We start from the raw sequence: 22,028 nt of genomic DNA on the forward strand, positions 1-22,028 counted from the left end.
TCTCTTTCTGTGGTCAGGAACCCTGAGGCTCCTGCTTGGGCAGCTTCCTGGAAGGTGAAGGGCCACACAAGGGGCTGGGGAGATGGCTCAGTAGGCAAAGTGCTTGCCACACAAGCATGAGCACCTGAGTTTGGATCCCTAGCACCTATGGAAAGGCCACATGTGGCAGCATGCACTGTAATCCCAGCACGGGAGGTAGAGACAGGCAGATCCCTGGGACCTGCTGGCTAGCTAGTCCAAAGCAGCGAGCTTCGGGTTCCACTGGAGACCCGGCTTCAAAAAAACCAAGGTGAGAGTGACTGAGGAAGACACCTGATGCTGATGCTGAACTCTGATCTCCACATGCAGGCACTCACATGTGCAGGTACTGACATGTGCAGGTACACACACACACACACACACACACACACACACACACACACCAGATGAAACAAATGAGCTCACCCAGCTGAGCGTCCCATAACCAGCCAGATCCCAGCCCAGCCATTAAGCTCCAAAGAGCCACTGAGCCTGAGCAGAATCACAGAGCTGATCTCAGAATTATGGTCCTAAGTACTGCTGTGTGAAGCCATTAGGGATGTCAGGAGTGCAAAGGGAGGTATTAGTCAACAGCACTGGGCACATTGCACTGCTCTGACATGGAGAAAGGATTAATGATTACCCAAACCTCTCTTAGACTTTTCTCTATGCTCCAGTGACATGTAGATGAGAGGACTGAGATTTCAGTTTGGTCACTTGATAATGTGTGATCTCAAACATCAGAAATGGGAATACTACATGCTTCTACATAGAATTTCTTATATGTTTTATAAAATGAAAATCCAGAAGGCAGCAGCAGAGAAGACAGTGCCCAGGTATTGTTTTTATATGGGTATATAAAGGAATGAATCCAGAGGCATTATTTATCGTCTTTGGGTTCTTAGATGAGCACTATACACTTTCTGGGCCTTACTCTAACAGTTGCAAAATGCATATAATACCCCAACCTCAGTGTATCAGAGACAATATATGCTAAGTACCAAATACACTATCTTCAGTAACTAGGAGATCTTATCATCATGAATGAAGAAAGTGCTACTGAATAAAACTACCAGCACCAGAGGAATGCATGCTCATCCTCTATCAGAAAACACAAAACCAGTTGTGGAGCTTTATCTTGATAGTTTCCAGCACAATAACCACAGCACACTGTGAAGTCCTTTGTATCCAGCCCACTGAGCCTGCAATACAAGGGTCCTGCTTGCCCGACTGTCAGCGCATGCTCGCACAAACATGGTAATTTAAAATGACATAATATAATGATTTTGAAGAAAGCAACAGAAAGCAAAGACATCCTCTTCCATGACCTATGTACATCCTATGCACATATGTACATATGCTCACCTATGTAAGTCCCGCTGTGGACACCAGCATATTCAGCATCTTCTGCATGGAGTGTAAAAGCGAACAGAAGTCAAGAGATAAAGCACAGCTGTTAGGAGCCACAGATGCCAAAAGTCAGTCTTTTGCAACAGTCATGTAAAGCACAGCACGGAAAAGTAGCCCTTAGGACGTTGTTCTTAAACATAAAACGTTTTGCTTTATATTTAAGTTTGACTATTTTGAACCGTCATGCAGGGTTTTGCTTGTTTTCACAATCGTCTTCAGAGGTTCCTTGATGCAGTTCCAAGAAAATTATTTTTCAAATTATCTGAAATGTCTATGCTTTCACAGTAAAGAAAATTATAGCAGTTGACTCCCAAAGTAAATTTACTTTTACAAATCAGCTCTTTGATAATATGCAAAATATAACATTTATTTTGGCTGGCTGGATTAGTCAAAAAGGTGAGGATATATTATGCCCTTTCTATTGACTGCTAGTGATTTTATGCTGGGAAGGAACAGAATAACACTTTTATCTTTTTGTGTTTTTTAAAAGGAACAAAAAATATTTTTTATCAACGAATACTCTATTTGGAAGAATTAAATGAATGCTGGGTTATGTATATCCTAAAAACTTAAGCAATGGAGCACTCATTATTTTTGGCCTCTAAGAGTTACTTAAACACACCCCTAGCACAGCACAGATGATGCAGAAATCAAGTATCTGAGAGGGATGGGGTGGAGCTCTGCAGGACAGCACTTGCCTATCACGACTGAAGCTCTGAACTCCATCCCCACATGAATAAAAAAAATACATTTCTTTCCAAAACAAAATCCAACCATGACTTTTGGTATTGAAATGTAAAGATGGACATTTATATGAACAAGCATTCTCTGTCAAAACTGCTTTATATACTTAATTTAATACTACACTCCTGTTCACAAAATGAATTATTAACTACACAGGGAAACTTTTATACATGTACCTTTTATTTCCTCTGAGAAGCACAAGGAAAATGAGAAAGAAGATGGTTAAACTGACAGAAAACAATCAAAGTTGGAATAGCCAAGAAAGAAATTAAAATCTACCTACCACACTCAACTGTTTCCTCATCTTAGAAAAGCCAAAGGAGGGAAAAGCACGTTTTAAATATTTCAAAATTATTGCTTCATAAATAGGATTTTAGAATGCACTGTGGCCTGTCTTTACAGAATGGATGCATTTTAGTAAAAACAGGAAGTGTTCATAGAGATTATAATAAGCAACCAAAATAAGAAAAATAACCAGAAAAAATACTGTCAACATTTTTTCTCAAAATAATACCTTGAATAAAGAAATTTTCTCTACTTTAACAGAATGATTGGGCTTGTGAATAAATCTGTTCAATAAGTTGAAATTTTTAAGAAAATTAAACAATAATCAAAAGAAAGGATTTTAGAAACAAGTTTTGCCTTTAAAATATTTTATGTATTCTGTAATTTCAACAGTATCCTGGCAGCAGTCCATTATTACATATATCAAATGAGTTGGGTGGAACCATTTATTACCATCCTGTCTATATTATTTCATGAAAGGTATTTCATTAATTTTCCCCCTTGAAACAGGATCTCACTGTGTAGCCCTGGCTAGCCAGGAACTCACTATGTTGACCAGGCTGGCCTTGAACTTACAGCAATTTTCCTGCCTCTGCCTCCCGAGGCTGGTATCACAGGTTACTATTTTTTCTTAGCATTTATCAATTGGAAAATGGGTTTCGTTTTGACATTTTAAACGTACATATAATGTGCTTCAATCGTGTTCATTCTCAATTAGTTTTTCTTACTCATCTTTACCTTTTCCACATCTTTCATGCCTCCCTTTCCCTCTTAGTTTATATATCTTTTTGGTTTCCCTCAGTTTCCAGATTAAACATGCTCTGTGTGTGTGTGTGTGTGTGTGTGTGTGTGTGTGTGTGTCTGTGTGTGTGTCTCTGTCTGTCTGTCTGTCTGTGACTGGCGTGTCTCACTTAACATGATGGTATTCGCTTCTTTCTCTTTTCCAACAAATGACACAATTTCATTCATCTTTATGGCTGAGCAAACCCTTTTGTGTATATATATCCCATTCCTTTTATTCCTTCATCTGTTGATAGATACCTAGGCTTTATCTGTAACTCACTATAGCACCATGATAAACATGGATAAGCAGCTATCTCTATAATAAACTTAAAAAATACTTTATTATTCTGATTGCGTTTGTGTGCGCGCGCGTGTGTGTGCGCACGTGTGCTTAGAGGACAACTTTGTAGAGTCTCTTCTCCTCTCGTCCCTTTTATGTGGGTTCCAGAATATGAAAGATCAATAGATTGATCTACCATCTATCTATCTATCTATCTATCTATCTATCTATCTATCTATCTATCTATCTATCTATCTATCTATCTAGCATTTTTGAGATGGACTCTGCTATATAGTCCTGGAACACACTCGTTAGACCAGGCTAACATTGAACTTGCAGGGTCTTATGCCCTCTGCCTTCTGAGATTACAGATACATACCTGTACTTTCAAAAGAATTTCATATTCTTGAATTACTCATTGGACAGCAATTTAAAAGTTAACTTTGATCAGAAGATTTATGTACACTAATGATGGAAAGAACACTGGTAATGCATCCACAACAAAATCTGACCCTGAGACAAGGTGAAACTTATTCACAGCATGGTTGTGTAGTGTACATAGAAGTGATGAGAACATCCCCAAGCTGCAGAGCTGCAGCCAGAGAAAAAGCTTCGGGGAAAGTGAACATTGCTGTACTTTCACTTTCCACATACCTATGGGTTGTCAATCTGTGACGGTTCTACTTGACCAGAATTAGCAAATGTGGTAAGCGTTAATATTCAGGCTCATGTTATGAGTTATTCAGTTAGGATCTATGCATATTTTGTGATAAGCTCTGCAATGTTAGCAGGCATCCAAAACAAATGATCAGAGAACAAAGAATAAACATGTTATTAGAATTAGCCAAGCCAGTCATCAAGGAATGATGGAAATCACGCAAGCTGGCTGAAGGTCAGTTACTGTGCTGACCATGGCAGGGCATGCCTGCAATCGAGCACTCAGGAGACTAAGGACTGCTATGAGCTTGAGGGCAGCCTGGCCAACACAGTGAACACTCTATCTCAACACATACACACACACACACACACACACACACACACACACACACACACACACACACACACACACACACACACACACACACACACAGAGTCCAACAAAAAAATCCATCATTGTAAAAATCTCATGTTCTCTGCTATAAAGCAGATTGCTAAACATGGTATATATCTTTTGATAGGAATAATATGATAAGTTGAATATTACACCCTTGGTTAAAGACTCAAATCATTATAATCAGATGATTAAAGCTTCATTACAGAAGCAAACAAAAACTTGAAACACTAACATCAATTCACAATAGAAACACATACTTTATATTACTATAGCATATGTGCACTCAGAGTCTAACAACAGGTTTCAAATTCATATTTATGTATGCAAGGAAATACTCTACATAGTTCTTAAGAAAGATGGCTATGATTTTTTTAAAGCATGATAAAACCAGACACAATACCCCACAACAAATTTGTGCTTAATGGATCAGCTAGTACAGAAAGCAAAGGGTTCCCTTAGAATTGACGAGTTTGAAAATGAGGGGAAATATACAATGAGCTGACTTCAGGAGAAAGCTGGGATATGTTACCTAATCTTCCAACAACTTTAGGGAGCCAGAACTACTACCCCATTTTACAGGTGGAAAAAATCTCCTAAGTGGCACAGGAAGATGTCAGGCAGTCTGGATGCACATGTTTATAGTGTCAAATCACTAGTGTCAAAACACCAGAACCGTTTTATGATTATTCAAGACTTGGGAAAACACTATCAGTGGAGAAGTCAGGATCTCTGTTTCCTCAAGACCACCTGTATACTCCCATTACTTCCTCACACTTCGGCCTCTTGCCCTTTTCCTGCAGCTTCGATGTGTGTTTCTCCTAACAGGGGAGCCTGGGAAGGCCGGCACCTGTCCCCAGCATCAGCAGGAGTCTACCATCTACTAGCTTCAAGCAGTGAAGAAAACAGGGAAGTTACAAAGCCACAGAGGAATGGCCTCCAAGGACAGAGAGGATCAACCTGCTATCTTCAAAGGCCTGACTGGAAAGGCTATGGGGGGAATACAGTGACCTCCACACAGCAGGGCAGCAGCCAGCTCCCTATTCTGCCACTGAGGTGACACCTGCCTCTCCAAATCCCCCTTCACTTTCCTACTGCAGCCTACTCTAAAACTGAATAATCCAGCCCACTCACTGATCAGACCCCTAATCATTAACTCTTAACAGTATGTCATTGGGTCTCCACGACAAAAATCTAAGCGAGGACATGACGTAGAACCCTTCAAACCTGAAGAATTTTCCCTGACCTGGTTTCAGAAATTACATTATTAGATAGGCAAGGAGTTCACTGAGTCCGCACTATGTGAGTAACTAGATGTAAAATGTATAGCCTAGTCTATCAGCAGCGTTTTCCACACAATCCTGACTTCTGGAATCTTCCAAATAGTGTCAACTGATTACAGTGCAGAGTTTGAATCTGGAATACCAAAGGCCCATACTGCCAAGCTATAAGAGGCAGTGGAAGCTTTACAAGGGAATCCTGTGGGAAGATTTCTGGTTCCTGGAAACATGTCTATGAGGAAGAGAGAGGAACCCCTTCTCTTCCTCTCTCTCTCAAATCCTAGCTATGACAGGAACACCTTTCTCCAAATGCAATCCCTAGCCATGATCTGCTCCTTGCCATAAGCCAAAAGCAAGGAGGCTGGAGATCACAGACTGGATCCTCTAAAAGTATGAGCCAAAATAAACATTTATCCTTATAAAGTTGATAAGCTCAGGTATTTGTTAAGGCAAGAGAACATTAACACATCTTTTTATTAATGACTTATTTTTATTACTTTTGTGTGCATGTGAATGAGATGCCCGAGGAGGCCAAAGGCATCGGATCTCCCTAGAGCTAGAGTTAAAGGCGGTTGTGAGCCATCCAGTTTGGGTGCTGGGAACTGAACTGAGGTCTTCCGTAATAGCACTCTTAATGCTGATCCATTTTTTTAGCCTCTTATGGGTATTTTTAAGAACTGTACCATGTGTTTCTGTTCACAACAAATGCCACAAACATTAAGAAAATGTTTAACAAAGTTTTAGACATACAAAACTATTTTAAGAAATTTGTTTCTGAGTTGATTTTATGCATGCAAAACTAAATATATTGAAGATAGCAGGAAGGTTTATACTCAACTTGAAACACTTTATTACAATAACTTGTAGCATCTTAAATGTGGCCTTCTAAAATATTAGTACCTAGATTTAATTGTTTCACTCTTTGGTTGGGGGTGACTGGAGAGATGGCTCAGCAGTTAAGAGCACTGGCTGAGACCTCTTGCAGAGGACCCAGGTTTGGATTCCAGCATCCAACATGGCAGCTCACAACTGCCTGTAACTCCAGTTCCAGGGAATCTGACACCTTCTTCTGAACTCCTCCTCAGATACCTTCAGCAACTTGATACATATCCATACAATCAGGCAAAATACTCATATACATAAAATAAAATTAAATAAAATAAATAAAGCTTTTTGAAAAAGCAAAACTTAGCCAGTCATGGTAGAAGGCAAATCTTTGTAAGATCTAGGACAGTCTGGACTACATAGCAAGCTCCAGACCAGCTGGGGTACAGGAAGATCCTGTCTCAGAAACAAAGAACTCCTTGTTTAGATACTGAGATTGTTAGTCCATGATGAGAGTCCTGGCAAGTGTCAGTGGATGTGCTTTGTCTGAAGTTAAAGATTTCGTTTTTAATCCTCAAGTCAAAACCTCAAAATTTGTTAAAATAAATTCTAAAAAAAAAATGTTTTGCAATTTTATGCTCTAAGACTTAAATTGTCAAAAAGAATCTTGTCAGGCATGGTGGCACATACCATTAATCCCAGTGCTCCAGAGGCAGAGGCAGGTGGATCTCTGTGAGATCCAGGTCAGCCTGGTCTATATAGTGAGTTCCAGGCCAGCTAGGGCTAACAGGGAGACCTTGTCTCAAATAACAAGCAAAAAAAAAAATTTTTTTTGATATTCTATTGTAAATTATTCTTTGTGAAAAATGAGGCTTATTTTCCCCATCTTTTCTAAAGGCCATAAGTACTAGATTTAAATATAAATTATATCTCAATGAAGTTAAATTAAGGTCTATACAGTTCAGAGGACAATTCTTAACTCACAGGTTTATATTTCAATCAAAAAGGAACAATGTTTTACTATATGTGTGTGTGTATATATATCAATCTAAAGCAAAAATAAAGAAATTTATCTCTTTCTTATAAGTTAGTTGAGACACTGGGGTTGCAGCTCAATGGCAGAGCACCTACTAGCACACACAAGGTCCTGGGACCTGGTGGCCATCTTTAATTTCAGCACTGGGGGTGGGGGTGGTGCTGAGACAGAGGACCAAGGGTAAAGGCCAATCTAGGACACCTAGAGAGTAGTGAGACCTTGAGAGCCAGGGAAAGGGGAAAAAGGGGAAGGGGAAGAGAGAGAGCAAGGAGGACCAAGAACTTACTTTTTTCTCTTTCTTTTTGCTGTGTTGGGAACTGAGCCCCAGGCCTGAGTGCTAGGAAAATATTTTACCAGTGAGTTATACCTCCTAGAATATCCTAAAAATGTTTTTGGATATTTTTAATTTTATGTTGCTTGTTTGTCCTGCAGTGCCCTCAGAGGCCAGACACATCGGATTTCCTCGAACTGGAGTTAAGGTTGGTTGTAATGGGACCCGAACCTGGGTCCTCTGCAAGAGTAGCCAGTGCTCTTAAGCCATGAGCCATCCTGCCAGTCCCCTCCTATATTCTAATGGTATTCAAGAGGGAGAACAAAAACAAACAGACAGACAAATTAAGATGATAAGTTGGTAAAAAAACAAAAAAAAATTGATCTTGGAATAAGTATATACCAGATCTAAATATTTAAACAGTAATATAAAATGAAATGATACAAACCAATGGGCAAAAGCCTCCTTTACAACTAATGTTTACATGAACACCCCTCCTTTCCACAGTCTAATCCTTACACATCTATACCAAGGCCAATTTGTCAGAACAATTAAAAAATGATCCCCTCTTTATAAGTCTTTAAAGAAACATATATTTATTAAACTTTTTAAATGAACTCATAATTATAATCCATAATCATATCTAAGCTGCTACATTTCAAAGCTGATTACATTTTCAAATCAGAGTGTTAAGTCACATTTCCCTCACTGTTCAGTGGTATATTTCATCTCACAAGTACTCAGTATGATCTGTCTGTTCCTCTCATCAATATCACTTCAAAGAGCAGGTCAGGTAGATGCCTCTCAGTTCCTCTTAGCTGGTGACAATGTAGTCACCACACAGAAATGATGTCACATTAAGCCTTAAGCTCTGATGGCTTAGAAAGTCACACACATTCTGACAAGCGCTTACTCTTCCGCAGACTGAACATAGCAAAAACAAGTGGTGCACTCCAGCATTTGCTTGCTGTGAGATTTAAACTCAGCTGCAGCCTGGCTCTCTTATGTGCCTGGGCTATGTATGTCCACAAACTGAAGGAAATAACAGGAGATGTGAAATACCAACAATACCAAAAACAGATGTTGATGTAAAATTCCAGGGCTATTGATTTGTTCATTTCACTTTTTAATGTAAAATCTCCATGTATAAAAAAAGTCCTTACTAGAATATGGAGACACAAGGAATAGTTAAGGAGACAGAGTTTATGAGTGCTCTTAAGCCATGAGGAGGGCAAAAAGTGGGAGATAAAGCTGAGAGGGGTAAACTGAAGGAAAAAAGAGCCCCGATCCTACTGCTTTTTAGTAACTGCATGATCCTCTTCTCCCTCTCATTTTCCTTCAGTTCAGTCAGGCAATAACTCTGAACAGATGTGGTCAAGTTCACAGTCAATTTGTAGATGAAGAAGAAGTAGTACACTTGTTCTCAGGCACAAATGCTTTTGTGCCCAAGAATATAGTAGCTTTGTTTGCACCTAATTTTTTTTTATTTTTGATTTGGTCTTTCTGAGACAGGGTATACCTAATTTTTATTAAGAAATAACTGCTCCAAACCTCCTGGCTTGGGAGAAAGGATTGAGCTATAATGTTACATCTACTAGACCCCCGAATTTAGACATCAGAGAGGTGTGGTTACAAGTGATTTACGTAGAGAGCACGTCATGATTTAGTATGAACACTACCGCCTTTTTTTTCCTTGAAAATATTTACATTCCTATTCCTAGTGTGAGTTTCATCTGTGTTTGGTTCCTGAGAGATGATGATCCCCCAAAGCTATTGCAGAATGCTTGGAGCCCTCCTTCCCCGAGCACCTGCTTTAACAGTCAGAAACCAACAGCAGGATCTGGTTACTGTGCATTCTTATTAACAAACTTACATGATTTCCTGTTAGAAAGTTTCAGGGGCTGAACTAGAATTTCAGGTCGTCTCAGAGCCAGTCTCCTGGGGGAAGAAAAGGTCAATGTGCCTATCAACTTTCAACAGAGGTTGAAGGTTAATGCAGAAAAAAAAAAATCTTAAGAAAAATCTTGAAGGAACACAAGGCAATCTATTCAAATGATGAACTAAATTGTCTGCTTTTCATTTTTTTCCGTTACCTCCCTTTCCCTGAAATGACTGCTCTCTCTTCCCCAACTTTCCACACGACACACACTCAGATATTAATACTCTGGTTTCCACCTGCTTCACAACAAAAGCCTAAGATGACCTGGTACTGTCATATTATTTTTGGTCATTACTCAGACATAGACAAAACAGAAATCCAAACCCAAGGGATAATGGATTCTCAGGCAGAGTTTAAGCTTATTTTATCATAACTGGGCTAGAATGATAGGGAACAGATCACTTGAAGAAAGGTCGTTGTGTTGGGCCAGCAGCTCACCTTTCCTGGAAGTGCTTGGAGGGAATCAGGCCTGCTCTGGGGTTGGCATCACCCTCATGCCTTGCCTGCCACCACGTCGCATCATCCTGGCTCATAATCTGAAGAATGTCTCCCTTTCTGAAAGACAGTCCAGCCTCCCGACATGGAATGGCCTTATCCTCATTAGGATTATAGTCAAAAAGGGCTTTGATAAACATCTGGAAGAAAGTTTCATTGGAGAATAAATGTGAAAAATAAATATGAAGTGGTTTGTACTCTTGCAACTTAGATGTAAGAAATAATAATTTTCAAAGTAGATATTAGTTTAAAAATTATCCCCCCCCTGCAAAAAAAATTTTAAAGAAAGGATTACCTTGCCTTCCTTTGAGGGCATCTCCTCTTTGATACTGGGTATGATCTTAAATGTAATTGCTCCCTGAGACCGACCCTGGTATCAGATCAAAGAAAGAGACATTAGGAAGCTGGAGCTGAGGAGAAAATAAAAGAACAGGTAGAAAGCTAAATACAACCAGGAAATACAGGCTTACAACCCCACTCAGAAGAAACTGAGGAAACTTTTTGTAAAAATTCCAGGAATATGAGAAAGCTCTGATGTCTGTTAGCTACTAAGTCCACTTTTATGTCCTATGTACTTTTAAGGTCTCGATAAATCTCCTGTCATCTATGTCAAGTTACATGAAAATAGAAACACAAAATAGGAACACTGCTTTAAATGAGCACAATATTAAATGACTAGAACAGGTAACACACAAAGATCAGGTTATGACACTTAAGTGCTGGTATCCATAGTTTTTGAGATAAAAAGCCAATATCAGATACCATCATTTCTGTGGTTATAAATATGATATTCACTTGAATTAATAACCATCAGAGAAAGCAATAAAGACATCCAGGTCTGTTTTAATCTGGTCACTGGGTGAAACATTACATGTAACAGATCCACTGGAAGATGAAGATATTTAATTAAAATAGTAACACCACAATGCACAAACCTTCGATGATTCTCTCAGAACAGGGTAGCTCTCTGTTAATGCATGTACATAAAGACATCTTTTTTGAGGTACTCAAGCATCTTTCTATCACTGGTGGTTGACATTTTCAAATATAAAGGAGAAAGGTTCTACTTTATACCTACACCTGAACTTAAGAAGTATTATTTCTCATACCTAAAACAATTTCATTCACGTTTTAGTCTCCTAAGACATCATTACTCTTTCTGCTTGTGGCAGAGCTACGCCGATGCGGGAACGACAGGCATGCACAGCAGCAGCAGCACAGACACCACCTGTCCACGCCAACCTGCAACTCTGCATGCACCGTAACCTCATCCATCCTCACAACACACTATCAGGGCAGGCATGGCTCCCTGCTTTCAGGCTGTAAATGGAAACATCGAGGCCAAACTTTCTAAGACATTTTTAAGCATGTGAGCAGTGTTCTGAATCTAGAGAGCAAAATCAAAATCAAGACTGAAAAATCTAAAGCATAGTAATTCAATTTTCATTGCAAATTTAAAATACATTTACAGCTTACCAAAATCTGTATGATTTCCTCTGGCCTCTTGTCTTCCACTGGGATCCCGTTCACTTCCCTCAGCTCATCGCCCACATGAATTAGACCTGATAAATACAAAATCTGGTAAATCATAAGTGTCACAGAAAGACACTGTTATTGGTGACTGTTAACAACCTTCAAATGTCTATCATTCCTGGAAGAGACTGAAGTGTTAGGAGAGTTTCATACCTCCCAGGATTCTGGTTCTGTATTTCTCTGTTGAAGAATCCACACAGTAAAATAACAGTATCTTGGTCTTTGCCAAGAAATGCACATTACTGATAACTTAGAAAATAATCTATTTTCATTACTGATTTTTAGTGTGTGTGTGTATGCATGCATTATGTGTATATGTATATGTGAGGATGTCACTGGTCAAACTCAAGTGAAATTCCTCAGGAGCTAGCCATCCACATTCTTTTTTGAGAAAAGGTCTCTCTGGCCTGGTTCACTCATTTGGTTACATTGGTTGGCCAGTGAGTTGTGGGGGTCCACCTGTCTCCATCTCTTCAGAGCTGGGATCATAAGAGCATGCCACGTTTGGTTTTTAATGGGGGTGCTAAGGATCGACCCCATGTCCTGACACTTGTCCAGCAGACAGTTAACTGAATGAGCTATCTCCCAAGTCCTAAAATGATTTTAAAGATTGATTTTTAAAAACTGTATGCTCTTAGCAGTATGTACTTTTCCAAATCAGAAATGGTAAAATGTAAAATATGACTTCAGAGGCTGGGGAAAGAGCTGAGCAGAGCACTTGACCAGCACAACCAAGATGCTTTGTGGGATCCTCAGCACTGAGGTAACACACACCACACACACACACACACATATACACACACATGTGTGTGTGTGTAAAACCTTGGAAGCCTGTGTACACTAAGACCAGAGAGAGAGATTTACTTATCGTTTATTTTTATGGGCTCCATGTTTCAGGACAGAGAATATCATTAGTGGGTCTGCTATGCTATAATAAGACTGCCATCCATTTATTTATGCATTGGAACTGTTACTCACAAAACACAGCACAGCTCATCCACAGTCATTGAATAATGGAAACTCTCACCACTTCTGTCTGCAGCTCCTCCTCTCATGATTCGGGCAATGACAATTGCCCCAGTCTGCTCATCCTTCTTAATGGTGGCACCCTTTCAAAGCAGAAAATGGGAGCAGTAAAAGTCACTGATGTGCACAGGTTACAAGATAAACACACAAAACAAGGATTTTCATCTGGAAAAAGGAGAAACAACTACAAAGAATGAAAGGGAGAAGGTAGGAGGAAGAGACTGCCATCGTCTTTAGGGCACGCCTTACAATATACAGAAAAGCCAAGCTACACAGCATCTAAGGGTTTCAGTACCGTTTACAGATTTTCAAATCTCTTCAAACTTGTGAAAGATAAGAAATATTTTCTTTTCACTGTACACCCCATCTTTAAATGTCTTTGGTTCTATTTTTAGAATACTTTCTCATTGCATTTTGTCCTTCCACTATCCCATGATGAAGATGGGCTAGTGATGGTTATGTGCACAGGCAGAAGATCATAGAATAAATTACCAGGGCTGACAAAATGGTTCAGTGAGCAAGAGTACCTGCAGCCGGGCCTGACAACCTCGATTTGATCGAACCCACACGGTGGAAGAAGAGGATTGATTCCTGAGGCCTGTCCTCTGACCTCCACACCTGTGCACTATGCGCTAGTGCACACACATACACACACATACACATTAATATATAAATAAATGTAAAGTAATAAATTAGAACCAAAACTCAGGTCATTTGACTTTTTGTTTCAAGATCCTCCTGTTACATTAGGCTGTTAGAGAGTAAAGGAACTTGGAGGCAATAATAAAGAAAAAAATTAAAACCCAGAACGTAATTATATTTGTTGCTAAGGTAGATGAACAGAAGGAAGATCTACTGCACCATGGTTTTAATGAATTCAGACTGTAGCTGGTACAAATTAGGACCAATAATTTGTCCTAAAATTAGGAAGTAATCTCAAAAGAATCCAGAAAGTCTTTACTTATAGCAATTCAGAGACAAATTAACCAATGCTACTTTGTAAAAATAACAGGAATGGGTAGGCACTTTGAAAGCCTTTTCATAACTTTCCTCCCAAGAAACTGGCATGGGTTTAGAAGAGCTCTCCCACGTTACGTTGGACTTCCAAAGAGGGACTGAAAGTGTGAGCAGGATTTCCCCTTTTGTCAATAAGCACTTGACACTGCTCAAGAATAAGTAACAGTATTTGTAGCAAGTACGATTTACATAAAACAGCTATTACATATGTGTTTCTAGAATAGTAGAAATAAAAAAATGAACTAACAGGCATGGTGGTAGCACACCTGAAATCCTAGCACACAGGAGACTGAGGCAGGAGCATTGAGAGTTGGGGTCTAGTGTAGGTTACACAGTTCTAGGCCAGCCTAGGCTACAGAGTGAGCCAGGCTCAAAAACACAGAAACAAAGAAACGCAAAACAACAACAATGAAAAATCAACTGGCAGGAAGTTCCTGTGGCATTTTTTATCACCCATGCATGCCTACAGGGCCAAGAACTTGAATGGGCATATCTCCATGGCCACAAACCCATTTCCACCAAGTACTGGTATTTTCTTTAAAATACCAGTATTCAATAGCAACAGTGAATGGAGATGAAATTTTGCTCAAATATAATTAGTCTGAACAGACCAACTTCCATTCCTTAGTAATGTGTCTCAAACTTTCCAATAAATTATGCCAAATGGCAGAAAAGTCTAGGAATCTAAATGAAATTTATTCAATCATCCTAAAGATAAAAGATTGAATACCAAAAGAGGTAATAACAGAATCCTAAATTATGGTCACCACTTGTCTAAGATGAAACAACCAGTATGAGGTCAAGTCAGGATTCATCTGAGGTCTTCTTACCTATCCTTTAATACTGTTAAAGTATAAAAAGTACACCAGTAATGTAGAATTACATTAAGGCCCATGTTTCTGATTTGAAATACACTCTATAGCTTCCTATACTTTTTTAATCATTTGAATTACTATTATCATTCTGTCTACACATGTGTGCGTGATAGGGAGAGGGGTGCAGATGCCACACTCATGTGGAGAGCACAGGACAATTTTGTGGAGTCAGTCCTCTCCTTCTACCTTCCATGGATTCTGGGGACTGAACTCAGGTTAGTCTCATAAATTCTTATTCATTGTGGGTTCATTACCCTGTGGCAGCTAGGTGCTAAGGTAGAGATATCAGTTTTTGCTCTACTTGTATATGCATGGCATGATTCCACATCAAGCTGGAAAATTGTTTAGAGCCTTGTAAGGCTACAGGAAGACTTTCAGCTGCGATTAGGGTCTCCTGTAACACTTGCTCCTGTAACTCTACCTACCACATATGGAAATTGAAAGTACCACCATGCTGTGAGGAAGCACAAGCTAGTCAAGAAACAAAAATGCAACTTAGAGAAAGAAATACTTCATAGTGCAAGTATCAGTTGTGTGAAAGAAAGGGCCCTCAGATGAAGCTAGCCTCAGCTACCATCTAACTGTATGTATGAGGGCCTCTAAGTGGCAACCTCCCTGCTAAACCCATCAACCCCCAAACCTATGAGAGATAATATTATTGTTTTTGCCACACATTTAAGGATGTATATAATACAGACTTAAGTGACTGGGAAAACAAACAAACTTCTTTTACCACTACGGAGTGTGCTACATTTCAGAGCAGAACTATACAGCTTATTGTGTTTAATGATAATTCCTCTAATTGATTCTGTGATTCAACGAAGCCAACAAATGTTAATCAAGGACTTACTACCATTCTAAGGGTTTATAATGTATTGGTGAGCACAACACAGACTTTTGCCTCCTCACGGTGCTTATGCTCTAACACTGAAGACAGTCGAGAAACAAGATAAAATGATTAGCTATAATATCTGGGGGTAGAAAGAGGTTGGACAGAAAGAAAACTTGTGGTGTTGGAGCAGATGGAGGGAAGGCAGGTTTCACAGAGAAGACAGCAACTGGGTAAGGAAAGACAGTAAAGAGGTGCAAGTGTAAGTGAATGGAAAAAAAGAAACCAAGGGGAGCAAAGGTCCTGAGTGGTGTGGGGAAGAGCAGTGGAGGGAGAGGGAGAGGAAGCCACAGACGGGGTCATGGAAGCAGGGAGCCAGATCACAAGGGCTCTGTAGACTAGGTGAGGGGTGCACAAAAAGAGAGGAACAGGCAGGGTTGTGACACAGATGTAGAAGCTCACCCCATCTACTGAAGTAAGGAAGGCAAGAGCTAGTGTTGAACCAAACAAAGGCTATCACACCCATCCTAGGGAGAGAAGATGGTGGACTGCAGTTGATGGGCATGACAGATTGCTCTGACACATCACTGGTGGAGCTGATAGACTAGCTACGGGATTTGAAATAAACACAAGAATCAATGATCTGGCCAGGAAGCCAGAAGGTTAGAATTGCCATCATTTGAAAGTGAGGAAAGACTATAGACAAAACAGATTTAGGGCTGAAGACTGACTGCACAATTCTGCATGAGTGGACATCCAACAGGAGATACTGAGCAAAAAGATGTTTGTACAAGTTTAAAGTAGAGGAAAGGTCAAAGACGAACAGCCCCTGGAGTCACTGGCCCACAAAGGTACTTTAATCCCACAGGCAGGATACACTCACTTCCAGAATATATAAAACGGGAAGACTGACATGAAAGGCTTGAAGAACTACTTTAGTTGCTACAGGCTTTTTAGCAGAAGGTGTGAACTATTCTGATAAAATCATCACATAATCCCTATCACATTATCTCCTTTTGTATTAAAAGGATATTATAGAGGGTCCAACAAGAAGACTTTAGGGCAATCTGTAGAGAAATCTGAAACAGGAGGAAGCAAATAATGTACATGCCCCTGATGACTGTTTAAATGTCAGCTGGCCAAACAACACACCAGCAGTTACGTCCCCTGGGGAATCACAACTGAGAAAAGCCACTGTTGCTGAAGAATTACTGGACTTAGCAGTAATGCCAGTCTTTCAAGTACCTCCATAAAGAGTTGACTCTGTCAAAATTAAAAAAAAAATTTCTTAGTGACATATGCATGGAATCTGCCAAGAGTGAGTAAGTTTACAGCCCCCTCCAAAGCAGCTTGTGCTGCATTAACATGGACACGATCATTTCTTACCAAGAATATTGTTATAATGGAGCTGGGAGGAATTTGGGGTCCCATTACAGAATCATAACCATGGATGAAAAGCTGAAGGCTATGTAACAAGAAACAGTGCCAGACAGGAGAAACCTCCCTTCGAGTTGTTGGTCAGGGCAATCTAAGAGACCCCCAAAGTCACACAGGCTATACCACAGTCCTTAATTATCTCCCAGACCTTGAAGGTAAGACCCTATTGCTAAAGACAGGACATACTTCGGATACAGGACATGGAGCAAAGGAACTGGAAATGATCTGGAAGCCATGTCTCTGAAGACTAGCTCTCATAGTTTGGAGAGCAAGCTGCTAAGGGAGAGCACCAATTGATGGTCCAACTCTGGCTTTAAAGTCTAATCATGACAACAATGACCTGCACACCAACCTATATTGGTGCAGTAGTGACACTTTTATCTTGGGGGTAATCAGCAGATACCTAATTGGACTTAGCCCACTCAGTGGGAGAAAACTCATGTGGGTCACTGTAAACATGGCCAAATACACATGGCTGGAGATGTCATAGATTTTAGAGAAAACCCTAAGTCTGTCACATCCCTACACGAATATAATTTCTTACTATATGCTAAATATGGATCCTTATATTTATAGACAAGTCTGCCAGTCACTACTTATCAAAGAAGCTTCTTTTGCAACAGAAAGATTATTACAGAGTTCCACAACTGGTCACACACAAAAAATAAGTGTCTGTGAGATACCCAACCCTAAATGACACATTTACAATGGAACCTCTACACCTAAGGCTCATGGAACATAGAACAAGGAGCAGAGAGAATATTATTAATACAACTCTCATCAGTGAAGCTCCCTCATGCAACAGAGGGCAATGAACACAAAAGGCCAAAACTGGCCAAAGTGTAGAAAAAGCGACTGCAGAGTGCGGGTCTTGTTCGTGTGAACCTACAGAAATGGTGACATGTACAAGACCCATGCAAAGTCAATCAGACACAAACAAGCATAGAACTGGGGAGGTGGGCAAAAGGACACAACTTTGGCAAAGAACTATCAGCAGCTGATCACCGCTGTAAGGGAGAGTTGATATTCTTTAAAGGAGTGATGCCAGACAGGCTGAACAACTCCAGTGATGAACTCATACCAGGGGACATCTGAGTGTACAACCTTTACTTGATAGGCCTTAACATATATGAAAAAACATATGAAGTCCTATGGGCAGGCTATAGGGTGGTAGAGATAGGAAAGGGGGGGGTAAATATGATTAAGATGCATTGTATGAAATCCACAAAAATTCAATTAAATTAAAAAAAAAAAAGAATCCAAGCCTGGAATGGTGGCTCATGGCTTTACTCTCAGTACTCAGGAAGCAGAGGCAGATTACTCTCTGCAAGTCTAAGGCCAGCCTGGTCTACATAGTGAGTTCTAGGCCGGCCAGAGATACATGGTGAGACCTGTCATAGATAGATAGATGATAGATATAGACAGAATGATGATAGATAGATAGATAGATAGATAGATAGATAGATAGATAGATGATAGATAGATGATGATGATAGATAGATAGATAGATAGATAGATAGATAGATAGATAGATAGATAGATAGATAGATAGATAGAAAAACAGTCTAAGCTATGGGTCTGAGTGTTCAGCCAGGCTCACTAAGCGGACTGGACCTCAATGAGTACTGGCTCTTTTGTGCTTCCCATTATAAACTGTGCATTAAATACCTTTGCTTTCCGATTTTTGCAAACAAAATAAATGCCAAAGGTAGTGTTCATTATTTTAAAAGAAAGAAAAGCAAGCATTTCACAATATGGAATTAAGCCACCTAACTAGGAATACAGGGAGCATGAGGACAGCTATGGGTGAGCTTCACAACTCAGCAAGTCTCTGTATATAATATGAAAATTCAGCTACAGAGGCATTGATCAACACCTAAAACGTCCCTAAATATAACAAGAATAAACATTATCAAATAGGAACATATTAAAGAGACAACATGGTATGGAACAGGCAGTATTTGCCTTTTTAAATCTTAGTTTTTAAATCTTAGTTTGAAGCTGCTTCAATTCCTTCAAAATCAGATCTTCAGACTAAAAATAGGGAGATAAGGACAGAGATTAAATACATGTGAAGAAATACTTGACACAAAGTGTTGGCAACTGTTATTAACTACTATTTGATTTAAGAACACAAAAATAGGTCTATGGGCAGGAACAGAAAACTGTTATTACTTATTCTAAGTGGGGCACAACATATTTGAAATCAATTACTAGATTGTGTAATTTATTTTTCTTCTGAATGTAGTATCAGGAAAGTATGGTTTACCCCTCTATTAGTCTAGTATTACTGCCATAACAAACAACCACAAACTTAGTGACTTAAGAACATTATATTATATTAGAGTTCTGGAGTTCAAAAGCCAAACGGGCCTTGCAAGTCTTAGACCAGTCCACAATGCTAGATCTGGAGCTCTGGGGCCAATTCGGGCCTTGTGTTCCCAGGGTCCACTCTAGCACTCTTTGGCCCATCAATACTCAAAGCACTTTAGCCTCTGCTCAAATCCTTATATCCTCCATGTGCAGCTCCAGCCCTGACCCTGCCACCCTCTTCTTGTACTTTGCTAAGAGCCCCTGTGATTACACTGGGCCCTCTGGATAACCTAGAAGTTTCATTCTGACACGAGGGCCCTTGATTTGATTTAACACTACAGGGCTTTTAGTGTCAAAATAAATGGTTCTATATATGTTGTGAAATGTCAGATACCAGATTAATTTCTCTCCATTATTTTAAAATAAATCAGCATTCCAGAACAATATAAAGCAGTATTTTTCAACTGCACCATTTAACTTCCAATCAGCCATACTTGGCTATATAATAAATTTTCTCTTATAGCTGGGCATAATGGTGTATGCCTTTAATCCCAGCACTTGGGAGGCAGAAGCCAACCTGGCCTATACAGCGAGTTCCAGGGAGACCTTGTCTCTAAAACAAATGAATAAATAAATAAACAAACAAATACATTTTCTCTTATAGATGTCTCAGTAGGTTGGGGCTGCAGAGATGACGCAGCAGTTAAGAACAGTGGCTGCTCTTCCAGAAGACGAACCCACATGGCCACTAACAACTGATTGCAACTCCAGTTCCAGGGGATCTTTCGCCCTCTTCTGGCTCCCGTGGGCATTGCATGCAGGGTGCACTTACACGAAGGCAAAACAGCACTCATACAAATAAACATAAAATTGAAAAAGTGCAAGTAGGTTATATTTTCAAGGTTACTGCTATCAACCCCAAATAGAATGTCCATTATTTTACTGGGTTCATGTTAATTGTTCTAAGTCATGCTCTGTCTGGATGTGAATGCCCCATTTATTTTCACACATGGGGACTCAGACGAAGCATTTTTAAAGAGAAGAGTGAGTGCTCTGAGCTCATCTGACGAAGGTCCCCATGAAATCTGCTCGTATCTGAAGATAAAAGGCAGACTGGTCTCACCAGGGGTTCTCTGTTCTTCACCAGACGGATTATTTTCACGGAATCTTCCTCATCATCAATATCATCAGGCATAGGGGGCAATACAGGATCGTAATTCTTTTGAGCCACAGTATCATGTACAGACAGCAAAGCCTGTAAAAGCAAAGGTTCATAAAAAAATCAGATATGAAGCCCCAAATCTAGCAATGTATAAATAAAATCAAAATAGTGTTACCATGTTGGCATACTGATGGTGAGAAGGCACAGTGCCTCCTGTGCTCAGGCACTAGGAGGCAGTACAGACTTCAGGAGGCAGCTCTACTCAGCTGCACCTCCACCTCTGGGCACCACTGGCAAATGACAACAATTAGCACCGAATTCCCTCTTCCCTGCATATTCTCTAGTTTATCCCAATATGGTAGCAGTTAGGGCAAAGCCTAGGGTCTTCCTTTTAGAAGGAGAAAATGAGGCTGTTGAAACATTGCCAATAAACCAAAAGAAACCTGAGATAATATATATTTTTCTTTAATAAGACTTTCTTGTACTGTGCTTATGTGGTTATGTACACATGTATGTGTGTTTGCACATATATATGGGTACACATGTGGATATGTGTACACTTTTGTGCATGAGTGAGTGTTAAGGTCCAAAGTTGACATCAGGTGTCTTCCTTGATCTCTGTCTACATTATAGATCGAGGCAGTCTTTCACTGAACCTGAAAATCGCTGTTTCAGCTAGTCTGTTTAGCCAGATTGCTCTGGGGATGCCACATCTACCTTCCTTTTGATGAGGCTACAGGTGGCTGTCACACCCTCCTGGCTTTTATGAGGGCTCTGGGTCTCCAAACTCTGGTCTTCACACTTAACATGACACAGGTGTTTTACCTACAGAGCTATCTCTGCATGCAGCCCAACATCCAAAAAAAAAAAAAAAACAAAAAACAAAAAAAAACAAACATTTTTTTCTATGCCTTTAATCCTAACACTTTGGAGGCAGAAGCAGGCAGATCTCTTTTGGTTAGAGGCCAGCTTGATCTATATAAGTAATTCCAGATCATCCAGGGCTACATGGTAAGACTCTGTCTCAAAATATATGCATTTTTTCCTCTGAGTTAAGGATATAGTTCAGTTAGTAAAACACCTATCTACTTTGCAAAATTAACTAAACTCCAAGAGTCCCCACTTATGCCTTTTCCTATGCTTTATGCCTTCTACACTTTCAAATCAGATGGTCTTGCCTTTTATTGAAATGATATAAATATGTTTATAGACAGAGTCATTTTTTCACTAATACTATAGACAATTCCGGCCTCCCCAAAGCATATTATTGAGTCTCAAAATGTCAGATTCCACCAAGAACTCATGTGTTGGAGGCTTGCTTTCCAATGTGGTGGAAGTGGTGGACTCTTTAAAAGATGGGCTTGCTCAGAGGCTGCTAGGGCAGGCGTTAGGGGCATTATACTTGGAACAAATGAATAG

The 22,028-nt window shown here is 39.8% G+C and overlaps 1 protein-coding gene across 2 annotated transcripts in view; it reads right to left on the minus strand.

Moving 5' to 3' along the window:
• Positions 1 to 22,028, minus strand: part of Mpp7 (membrane palmitoylated protein 7) — a 256,471-nt gene that overhangs the window by 48,363 nt on the left and 186,080 nt on the right. Inside the window, exons 7-15 of one of the 2 annotated variants that reach the window (XM_008850555.2) lie at positions 20,571 to 20,702; positions 12,978 to 13,059; positions 11,894 to 11,979; positions 10,713 to 10,787; positions 10,361 to 10,557; positions 9,857 to 9,921; positions 2,456 to 2,476; positions 2,349 to 2,360; positions 1,384 to 1,425 (exon numbers count right to left, since the gene is read on the minus strand). In XM_008850555.2, the coding sequence (XP_008848777.1) occupies positions 1,384 to 1,425; positions 2,349 to 2,360; positions 2,456 to 2,476; positions 9,857 to 9,921; positions 10,361 to 10,557; positions 10,713 to 10,787; positions 11,894 to 11,979; positions 12,978 to 13,059; positions 20,571 to 20,702 (712 nt within the window). The remainder of the gene's footprint in view (positions 1 to 1,383; positions 1,426 to 2,348; positions 2,361 to 2,455; positions 2,477 to 9,856; positions 9,922 to 10,360; positions 10,558 to 10,712; positions 10,788 to 11,893; positions 11,980 to 12,977; positions 13,060 to 20,570; positions 20,703 to 22,028) is intronic. The other variant, XM_008850556.2, reaches the window with a different exon arrangement.

This window comes from Nannospalax galili, unplaced genomic scaffold (genome assembly GCF_000622305.1).
Source record: "Nannospalax galili isolate Female #2095 unplaced genomic scaffold, S.galili_v1.0 scaffold43, whole genome shotgun sequence".
NCBI lineage: Eukaryota > Metazoa > Chordata > Mammalia > Rodentia > Spalacidae > Nannospalax > Nannospalax galili.